The sequence below is a fragment of the Brassica oleracea genome, chromosome C3 (genome assembly GCF_000695525.1).
Source record: "Brassica oleracea var. oleracea cultivar TO1000 chromosome C3, BOL, whole genome shotgun sequence".
NCBI classification, from domain to species: Eukaryota; Viridiplantae; Streptophyta; class Magnoliopsida; order Brassicales; family Brassicaceae; genus Brassica; species Brassica oleracea.
Window position 1 is genome coordinate 50,363,365 of NC_027750.1, and position 11,489 is coordinate 50,374,853.

The 11,489-nt window shown below is 35.3% G+C and overlaps 1 protein-coding gene and 1 pseudogene across 2 annotated transcripts; both read right to left on the minus strand.

Moving 5' to 3' along the window:
* Window positions 1–967: 967 nt before the first annotated feature.
* LOC106333890 lies at window positions 968–3,936 on the minus strand (annotated as a pseudogene).
* A 2,754-nt stretch (window positions 3,937–6,690) lies between these two features.
* Window positions 6,691–9,460, minus strand: LOC106327925 (aluminum-activated malate transporter 4). 2 transcript variants are annotated; one of them, XM_013766245.1, is made up of 7 exons: window positions 9,399–9,460; window positions 8,903–9,299; window positions 8,401–8,538; window positions 8,054–8,323; window positions 7,853–7,989; window positions 7,617–7,763; window positions 6,691–7,540 (listed from the first exon to the last, which is right to left on the minus strand). In XM_013766245.1, exons 2-7 carry the CDS (start codon window positions 9,270–9,272, stop codon window positions 6,863–6,865), a joined length of 1,740 nt encoding a protein of 579 aa, XP_013621699.1. In that variant the 5' UTR covers window positions 9,273–9,299; window positions 9,399–9,460; the 3' UTR covers window positions 6,691–6,862. The 2 variants fall into 2 exon arrangements, with proteins under 2 accessions (XP_013621699.1, XP_013621698.1); XM_013766244.1 differs by having other exon boundaries at window positions 8,903–9,459.
* Window positions 9,461–11,489: the final 2,029 nt, after the last annotated feature.

Consider the following 11,489-nt stretch of genomic DNA (forward strand, 5'->3'; position numbering starts at 1 on the left):
TAGATTCAAGCAATTATAGAGCCCAAATGTTTTGTGGCATGAATTCATGATATCAATATGGTTTAATCAACTATTCAATCAGTTTAAATTTATTTCTGGTTTAGTTATCTTTATCGTAGACTATCTGTAAGGCTTTTAGCTATTTGGGAATGTATCAATCAAAAACACAATATTATCTTCTTCCTCAAGTTTTCTTCTCTCTATCATCACACATCATCATCTTCCATCAGCACCATCAAATCTCAGTCTTTCGAAATGATCTATTACCTTAGGATATGGATATATCATGCAACTAGGGTTGTTAAAAGCAGAATAACCCATCTTGGTAAATCTATTTTATCCAATGATTCACGCTTCCTTTTGCCAAATCATGAACAGAAGTTGTGGACAAGTCGTTTGATCCAACTGTATCAAATCTAATCTATTGATTTTGCCTTTTAGTAAAAAACAAATTAGTGGAATAGTAGAAAGTTTGGAGTGTCATGTAAGTGGAGAAAAAAATAACGTAACCACCACAATATTTTCAACAGATTGTGATTCAGGGATTGCTCTTATACAGATCAAACGCGGAAAGTAGTATAGTGTGTGTTCTTCAGCCCTCTGCACTCCAACAATATCAAGTAGACATCAAAAGTGGTGGAAATATTTAGATGCAAGATGAACTAAGTGTAGTAATCATCTAAATACAACAGACTGGTATTTTAAGTTGAGGACTTTAACTTGTAATTTTAGTTTCAATGTCTTTTGGCAATGGTGAAGATGGAAATATTGTAAACACCGCTTTGAACACAATATGATGTAACAAATGAAATAAAAATTTACTAAAATATAACAAATGCAGTTCATAAGCATCAACCAGAATGGCGTTTCAGACAAACAATCAAAGAAGAGAACACGTATAATGAGAAACTTGACGAAGAAATATTCAGGATTGAAGATTATATATCGGTAAAAACATTTGAAAGATTCAGGATTGCGCTACTGCGGCAGAATCAATGGAACGAAGCGCTTGGTTTGCAAAGTAGCGAACGTCAACATCAGGGTCCTCGCTCAGGTCAACCAAACACTGACGGATTATTTTGTCCACCACCTGCAAAATATTTCCAACACAGCAAAAATAACATATTCAAGTTCAACAATCTCCATAATGTTTAGGATATAATTGAGTTATGTTTAGTCTCTCATCTTACGGATTGGTCGACTATGGGGTGGAGGGTTTGCAGAAGTTTAGCAACATTGAACTTGATGTTTGGAACTCTACACAGATTAGATATGTTGCAACAGCATGTTAGTACACTATGATGTGTTCTTCAAGGAGTTTGCCTAAAAATCTATCTCTATCGCTCTTACCTGTCTTTGGCTGCCTCAACCACCACAGGAAGAAACTTAGAGCAAGTGATTTCTGATCCCATCACAGGAGCCATGCGAGATATTGCACATTTGCACGTAGAGCTATCATCCTGTGTAGGTAGTGCGGATTGTTGACCATGTCCAACACCTGTTAACATGAAACAAGTCAGTACGGAGGGCAGACTTAGCGATTATCAGAGTCATAGAGAAAGAATACAACATGGGGAACTATGTGTTGCATTGCCCATTCAGAACCAAACTCCTCTGCAAGGCGCTTAAGGTTGTTTGTTGCAGCTTTACGGATAGAGTAGACCTGAAGAAGTAGAGAAGAACAACGTCAATACCCAGAGTACACAAATGGATGAGAATTTATGCTATAATCAAGGATCCCAAAATAGAGTATTCAAGATAAACCTTGTCTTGCATCCACTGCATGCAAAGGGCTACGAGCTTGTCATCGAAAAATCCTATACCTAACTGGCTAGCCAACATAGGAACATATTCAATTACAGCAAGCATGACTCTCCAATGCCGATCCTCAGCAAGCTCTACGATCGCCGGTAACAAGGATTGTGATAGCAGATCAATTCCAATAAACTGACGTAAAAGATATTCAATTACCAGTTGAACACAAAGAAGCAATATAAGTATAGAAGAGGGATATGCAGCAAACCTGGTTGACTTGGTCTAGTTTGCTTATGATGTTGAGGCGTACATCAGGAAATTCATCTTTCAAAAGGGAAAGAAAAATTGGTAGCAGATGCTCAATGGTTGAGTCTTGTATTGAAGATTTTAGTATGTTAATAACTATTGATAAGGTCTAACCGGGTGATAACACATGGTTTAGTTGATGAAAACCATAAGAGCAGATTAAACCACAGAAAGAAGTCACAAAATGGGAAAAATGTTGGCTATCATTAGTCATATACCTTCCCAAGGATAGGAGCCATCCCCATTATTACTGAAGCTAGAGCAGAGCGGACATGTTGAGAAGAATCAGTTGATAATTCCTGCAGGCATGAGTTCAGATCAGAATATTACGAGACATGAGGCATCAAACAACCCGCTTGTATGAAATTCATCAGCATAGAGAATGTACCTTTACACAAGGAAGGATGTGCTGAATGGCAAGCTCTGGATTCAAAAGCTGGCAGAATTTGGTAACTTTCTCCGCCGCTGCTATTCGCACTTCAGCCTCATTGTCCCGTAGCATTCTCACATACGCAGGAACCAAATCCGTCCTACAGATATAGCAGCATAAACCTCGTGTCAAAAATAATAAGGACACGTGTACAAACATAAAGCTATCGGAGCAGTGTAGCAAGGCACATACTTCGTGCAATCAGGACCCACTACCTCAGAAAGTTCGTATAGCTGATTAGCAACCATGTAGCGCACCTTCCAAGACTTATCCTGCACTCAGAAAACAAACCATATAGCATCAAAAACAATCAAGACTGCAAACTTTCACCCATGAAATATAAGAACGTTATAGCAGAGATTTAAAAATATGGTATCAACAGAAAACGCCACAAATGCAAAACCAAAGCTCAATTCACCTGAGCGAAGTTAACAGTAACATGCAAAATGCGTGCAACACAATCCTGAGGCTCCAACAACTTTCCAAGAGCTGCACAGCCTTCCGCAGCCAGCAGTCTAACAAAATCTTGATCTTAATTGAAGGTTAATTTTTAAACAATATTAGCACATGATAAGAAAAAAAAATCATTTCTAAAGAGGTACATATCCATAATAAAAGCTTTTTTTATCAACTACAACTTATTAGTTTCAAATGTTATCTATTTACCACATTAAGTGATGAGCATTGTAACTAAGAAGTATATCTAATTCAAGCGTGTGTAAGTACCATCTTTAGTAAGACCATTGAACATAGTCATGATCTCAACATTCAAAAAGGCAGACTCCAGAGTAGTAGCAAATTTCCCAAGGTTAGATGCAGCAGCTCTTCGCACCATAGGCATATCTTCTTGGCATAGCTGGCTATAACTAGACCGCAACTCAGTCTTCAGCACATCAGTACAACCTTGGTACGCAAAATGAAATAAACCACATGCGGAAACTCTCGCTGCAAACCATTCCCCAGCCGCAAGCCTCTACATAGATTAAACAACATAACAAAACAATACAATTAACCCTTGACTCAAAAAAACTTGAGAAGTATAAATGCAGTACCTTGACAAGAGGGACAAATGAGTCGACATGGTCACTCTCCTTCATCTGAGAACAAATCTTACAAAGCGAGTCCACAACTTTCTCTCTCACAGATGTCTCCTCAACGGTGCAGAGAGATTCAAGAGGAGGGATAATCACATGAGCATGCTCAATCCCACCAACGAACGGAATAAAAAATCCCAACTCCTCAGCCATGGCGAGGAGCACCTCATCGTCATCATCACTGTTCTCACTCAAAAAGGGGATCAGCTCTTTCCTTGTGCGCTCCTCTCCCAGAGCACGACCAATCGTAGATAACCGACTGATAGAGTTCAAACGAAGCTGGATATCATCGTTCTTAAGCTCGTCAATGAGCAAAGCGATGGGATACAAGGGTTCATCCACCATGGCCATCCTAATCTCACTGCGATGAAATGGCGATATTAAAAATCATTTCTTGAAAATGGTAAAGTAAGCTCATTTATCGACACTAATGTAAATTTGACAGGTTAGAGCTAATGGGTTATAAGAGATTAAGCCATATCGAACGGAAAGAGAGAGACTTTAAATCTAGATGCAATACAAATCGAGACGGTTAACCATCAGATTCAGGTTGGAAGGGAATGTGAATTGGAAATGGAGCTGTAAAGATGAGATCTTTTATGTGGATATAGTCTTACCGATCTAGGTGTCTGTAACGAGAGAACAACTGCTTTCAGATTCCCAAGGAGACGAGAGGAATTGCTAGCGAGGATAATTATTGCGTTTGATTTTAGACGGAAGGTTAGATAAAAGGACGACAGAAAAGGAAAAATTGTTAGTTAAACAAGTTAGTGAAAAGGTCTTCTTGGGCCGTATGTAGTTTATTGGGCTTTTCTTAATGCTTCATATGTTTTAACATATGATTTATTGAATCCAAAGATGCAGAGATTGTTAAAGAGTAAATGATGACTGACTACACAAAGGAGTTATAAGTAAGAGCATTGATAGTAATGAGATTTGCTTATGCGCGCTAGCATTGGTCACAATTTTGTTTGTGTTCTCTTCCTATGTATATCATCTGAACTAAATATGTACATCGATTCATCTAATAATATGTCAAATGGTCTAGTGTCATGTCGTCTGTTTATTAGATCCACAATCTGCCGAGAAATGGATCATTTCCTTTCCAGTCTATTTCATTGCACATAGTTTATCCTCAGAAATGAAATACAATTTGCGAAAATCCTCGCTGTCAGCTTGCTCACACCATCGAAGATTCCATCGTCGAAGGAGAAGCCTTGTCCGTTAACACCACCGGGAGACACGATCTCTAAGTGTGGATTTGTCTCGAAGGTGGGAGCTTGTATCCAGAAATGAGCTCCTAACGAGTTGATACAGACACTAGATGATCCCAAGAACCCAATTAACTTCTTCACATGTCCCTCAGTGTCCAATTGAAAGTAGGTGTCATCTAGTGTTGAACTGCCTAAATTTGATTCCGAGGATCGGATCACACTGGCTCTCTTTATAGATAAAAAAACTGAGTAGGAGACTCATAAACCAAGAAGCATTCTTGGAGTTAAAACAACTCTCCATAGGCGGTCAAACACTCAAATAGATTTTCAAATACTTTTATGCGTGGCCGTTTCAAAGCATTGTACCGCGGTTAGTACTTTTCTCAAAAAAGTTTATGATATGTGTCTTTCCATTCTCAGGCCTTTGATCCTTTTTATATCGAATCCAAAGATGTAGAGATTGTTAAGAGTAAATGATGACTGACTACACAAAGGAGAATTGATAGAAATGAGATTTTCTTATGCGCGCTAGCCTTGGCCACAACTTCGTTTGTGTTATCTTCCTATGTATATCATCTGAACTAAAGATGTACATCGATTCATCTATTGATATGCCAACTGGTCTAGTGTCATGTCGTCTGTTTATTAGATCTACAAATTGTTGAGGATCTCTTTTTATTATAGTCTAATTAGAAACATCGAGTCCACAATGTTTGTAAATCATGAAATATGCTGAAGTCTTCTTTGATATGATAAAGATAAGAAGAACCTTACGAAACAAAGTCTTTCTTTTGTATTAAATACAACACATTTTGAACCCGTATGAGCATTTTGAATCTTGGAAACCAGCATTAGAACTGCATTTAAGCCATTCAATGGATGTTGGTAGCTAAAGAACTTTGGATCATGTTGGAAGTGTAGTTGACTATATTCCTTGTATACATCGTCCATGACTCTCACATCTCTCCATTCCAAAGCATCTTTGATTGCCTTCACATCCTGAAAGATTGTCTTCACATCCTTTTTGAGTGATTCTAAGAGTGTTTAATCAATTTTTTTAGACAAAAAATAACATTTAACCTATAGTTTAATATCGCTAACCTAAATGATCCAATTGAGTGAAAGTTAGATTTCAACAAACAAATATTAGACAACAAAACTTCAAACTGAATAGTATAACTTAAAAAAAAAGAATTAGGAAATTATTTCAAGAAGAAAACAAAACAAGTATATTGATTGTCTATACAAATCAAACTACGCAGATGTCTACTTTGACGTTATGATAGATATCGCAGATCGGGGACACAATTCGAAGGTAGTTTACAAGTAAAATAACGTCACGGAGGAGCATTTCCTTCTACCGTTAAGCGTTTTCTTCTCGGTAAGTTTTGGTTTAATTTCTTTTTTTTATATATAGTATAACCATATTTTATTTTGTTCTACTAGTTTTAGAAAAATAACTAGAAATATAACATCAAAATCATGAGAAAAATTCAGAAATCTTTGCATTTCCATTTTCTCTAATTTCAACTTTGTTTCTTTGCTATCATTAACACCTCATAAACAATGTATAATTGAAGCTTAAATCGTTTAAAAATAGTTCAATAATCCAAGAGAAAAAGATACTGTATTGCTGCATAGACAATAAAAGTATTGAATTGTTAGTCCACCAGAAGCTCCCACCAAAACTCAAAAAATTGGCATCAAAATTGTTTTAAGTCATCCAATGGATGGTGGTTGGGAAAAAAACTTTGGATCATGTTGGAAGTGTAGTTGATGATCCTTAGCGCATTGTTTATGAGGAATTTCAATAGCTTTTTTAATCAATTCTTTTGAGACAAAAAGCAAAAAGAAAAACGAAAATCCAAACTATGATTGAACATACACTAAATAATACAACTGAAAATGAAATTTGTATTTCACCAAACAAGCATGGACAACAAGATTTCAAGTTGACTTTTATAACTTTCCAAAAATGGAATTAGCAACTTATTTCAAGACAACAACAAAATAAATACAAATCAAAACTATGCACCTCACCGTTAAACTACAAAGTGCTTCAGCTAATCGCTGGAGCTGAAGCAGCTCCTTATTCTTGTCCAATATCCAGCTTTAACTATGTTGTTCTTCTCTGTCTCAATAACTGGCTCTTTGAAATCGGCTTTAGTGCTAAGCTCCTCAAATGCGTTAACCACATTTTGTAGCCTTGCAACAAACTCGATAAGAAGAGACGCAAATGTGGCTAGCGACAAGGAACTCGCGCTCTCATACACTTTGGATTCTATCTCATTGATCATAGACCCGCCTATGAATGAGACGCTGGGCCAGTGTTCTCGGTTCCTAAACATCATACTCTCCGTTGACATCCAAAGCTGAGAATCATTACCAGGATGTGGACTCTGATGGTGATGATGGTTGTGGTTAGTGTCCCAAATCTGGCTGAGAGATTGGATCACTTTGGTCTCGTCGTCTTTGGCTTCGTGATAGTTTTGCTGCGCTTGTTCAGCATCAGCTTTCTCTTTCATAGCAGCCCAGCTTTCCGAGTTGACAAGAAGGAAGGAGTTGCTGTCTATCTTCATCTGCAGTTCCTCTGCTGCTCGTTGAACTTCTTTCAGAATGTTTCCTGCGCTTAGCTTCTCCATCTTCTCCACTTTTTCTCCAAACAGCCTCAAGACTTTGGCTCCTTCGTTTCCAACTCTTTGAAGCTCCTGACGAAAAGCTTGTCTTTTCTCTGGTGCTGCCTGCAAAACCACACACCCATTAATATCAAAATAGAAAAGTGGGTCTTGAGCATAGTCATGTCTTTCAAAAAGTTACCTGAATTTCTGAAAGAATGCAGCCATGCATAGCCATGACCATGAAGGCGCAATGCCTTACGGCACCACTAAGTTTGACATAGTTTGCCCACGGATGATGGAAAGTCCTGTAAGGTCCATGTGGAGGCTCCCATACTGCAAAATCAAGCTGCAAAACATAAAATAAAAAGTACCTTTTTAATAATCTACGTTCTTTTAAAAGTTATCTAACAAAGTAACTCTACGGAAAACACATACCAGAGAATCTTCTTGGCTGGTAGATTGGACTACGGACCTGTATCCACTGTATAAAGGGTCATCCGAAGCTTGGTACGTGAGAATCTTCGAGGGAATCCTCTCGTATTCAACACATTGCAAGTACCCATTAACACATCCTGAAAGTTACAAACAAAATCAGCCAAAAAACAAGAGACACAGCCATTAAATGTAACTACCTACCTTCGAGAGAATTGGCCACACTCTTGAAATTCTTAACCACTAGTTTATGGAGGTCTTCTCCAGCCCAGATCGGGAGTATGAATATGTTCACACCCAAACAGATACTTGCACCAACAAGGATCAGCAAAAACCTGTAATAAGCAGTGCTGAAAAACTCTCTGGTGTTGTTTCCAGACACAAGAACGATGCAGAACGTCAACAGAAACACTCTGAATGCATACTCGTACGACTTCACGGCCGGGTAGAGTTTCAGATAACTCGCACAGAAACCTGACAGAAAAGCGTTACTAATACATAAAAAAAAAATAAGTCAAACTATAACATGGATTGAGAGAAACGGTACAAACCTGCAAGGAAGATACTGATGATAATGACTTCTTCCTCGAAGTCTCCGGCTAAGACAGAGAGTCTAGCTATCCCAAGAGCTAGTCCTCCAGCAGAGATTGTACCTACAGCTCTATTGAACCCTTTCACCAACGTTGCTCCTTCAAAAAAACAGAGTATAAGCCACAAGACAAGATCAGATCAGAGGTCAAGCAAAGCAGCAGACTTGATGCGAATAGAACTCTAATCATCCAAAACCCATTAACCAGAACAGATCAAAATGAGATTTTTAATGCTCTAAACAGAATAAAAATTCAAAACAGAGTATAAGACAGAAGACAAGACCAGAGATCTCTGAGAGAGAAAGATCAAGCAAAGCAGCAGACTTTATGTGAGTAGAACTCTAAATCACCCCAAAACCCATTAACCAGAACAGACCAAAATGAGATTTTTAATGCTCAAAGCATAATAAAAATCCAAACTTTACGAAGATTCAATCGAACATCAAATCCAATCAATCAGTACCTATGCTATACTCGAAGACGACGACGACGGTAAGAATAGCCCAAACAGCGTACTTGCTAGCGTCAGCGAGCGGCTCTTTGAGGTAAATAACGAAGGAACATAGCGCAAGAGCCATCCCCATCTTGACGGCGAAGTAAACTTTCCGGCGATCGGAACGACCCATCTCGTACAATTTAGCCGCGACGTCGTGTACAGCCATCCACGAGGCGATGATCCCGTCGGAGAAGAAGCGGAAACAGCGAAACTTTGATCGGCGATCATCGAGGAAGAGGCTGGAGTCGTTGAAGCCGCTGCCGAAATCTGAGCAGGGTTTACGAGGGAGAAAGGGTTCTCTGGTTTGGTCTCCGAACAGCTCCGCTTTGCTTGTCATTTTGATTGATTGATCTCTCTTCTTCTTCTTCGCAGATCACAAAGATGCAGAGTGATTATTACTGTCCTCATAAAAAGAATTATTAAACGATTTGAGTTCTTCTTGTATATAAGCAAACACACATACCCGAATGATTGATCGTTCACGTTGATTCCGATCTGATATAGAATATTTTATTTGACTGGTGTTGCTATGGCTCCTGTGATGCGAAGTCTTGTTTAAAAAAATATATATACTATATATTTTCTCATTTCACAATATAAAAATATAAATAATTACATGCATCTGTACTTCTAGTGATCCGCGCGGATGTTTATTTTCACTTTTCTATACATAAATTATTGTTTTAGAACATAAATATTATATATTTTTAACGTTAATCATATAATTAAATGTTTATATAACTATTTAAAATACAATAATTTTATAATTTACATGTTATATTAATCAATTGTTTAAAACCGTATGTATTTGTCACTTCTTATTATATATTTATCTTATTGTATTTGCATTTAGTTATTAAGCAAATTAATATATTCACGAGAAAGTATTTGAAAATTATTTTGTATTTAATTTATGCTAAATTCTGACCCGTATTTCAAAGCTAGATTTTTTTACCAATATTTTTATGCTTATTCATTTTATATAATACATTATTGTATATACAAAAGTCTAAGATATGTTAATTTTTAGGCATGTATTATATAGTTTGCTAATTTTAAGCCATTCTATCATCATATTATATTTTTAAAATAAATAGTTTATATTTATGAAAATAAAATTTATAAACTTATCAACTGAATATACTTTTATCATATTTATTTTAATACAATAATTTTATTTTAGGATATAATTTATTTATTTTTCATTTATAAACGATAACTTAAAATAAATTAAGTTATTGTTAAAATATTTGTACACAGATTTATTAGAAATTTTAAAATATAATATATAAATATATATTATGATTAAAGTAGTTACAAAGATTTTATATTATTAGATTTAAAGAAATACATGTTAATTTTTATACATGTATTATATAGTTTGCTAATGTTAACCAATCTTACCAACGTATTAGATTTTATTTTTGAACATAAATATTTTATACCTACGAAAATAAAATATATAAAATATATAAATTTAATACAATTTTATTATATTTAGCTCAATATATTATGATTATATAATAGATAAAATATTATAGAATTTTTTATTTTTCATTTTATAAAAGATTACTGAATATATTAATGTATAATAATTTTCACACTAATTTCGAAATTAGTGAAAATATTTAAATATAATTTCGAAACTGAAAATCTTGTAAAAATCTTTTAAAACAGATTTGTTAGAATTTTAAAATAAATATATTTATATTTAAAATAAAAAGATATCAAAAGATATTATGATTAAAGTATTTTAAAGATTCTATTTATTGTTAGTCTTAATAAAATATATTTAATAAGATTTGTAAGTGATTGTCCAAATTAAAAAAAATACACATGAAAGAAGTCATGACTTTTATTTTAATATATAAGATTGCATTTGCATGCGTCATGTTTTTTATATTTTAGTATCATCATTTTTCTTTGACAAAGGGTGATTATTTATCCTCATATCTTTACTTCACCATATTCAAAAAGAAAACAAATTAATCACTTTTGGGAGTTATTCATAATGTCTATCATACTCTCAACTATATGATATACACAATCTATTAATTTATCGATTACAGAAATAAAATCTTTATTCTTGCTTTACAGTTTTGCTCAGCTATTAAGAGAAAATTGGTTGTCTAAGTTCTTTATCTATACAAAGAAACAAATAATTTATACACAACATCTGAACTTTTAGACCCAAAAAAAAAAATTATACACAACATAATACAGTACTTTCTGAATATACACAATAGTCAACGGTCATAAGACATAACTTACATAAAGCTAAAATAACCAAGCAACAGAGTTTCACAAAGTTGTTAACTTAGTATAACATTTTGAAAGTACTTATTTTTAAGAAAGGGTGGAGACTAGAAAGACAAGGAACAGAACACTAGAACAGAGGCATGCCAATTTTGGGAGATTTAATAGGTCACTACATGGGGACAAGCTCCCAATCTTATTATATAAATCTTGGTTTTTCAAAGTTGCTAATTAACACGATCGCGACACATGGCAGTTATATAATTAAGATTGTGACATGTGTTAGTATTGTTTTTTT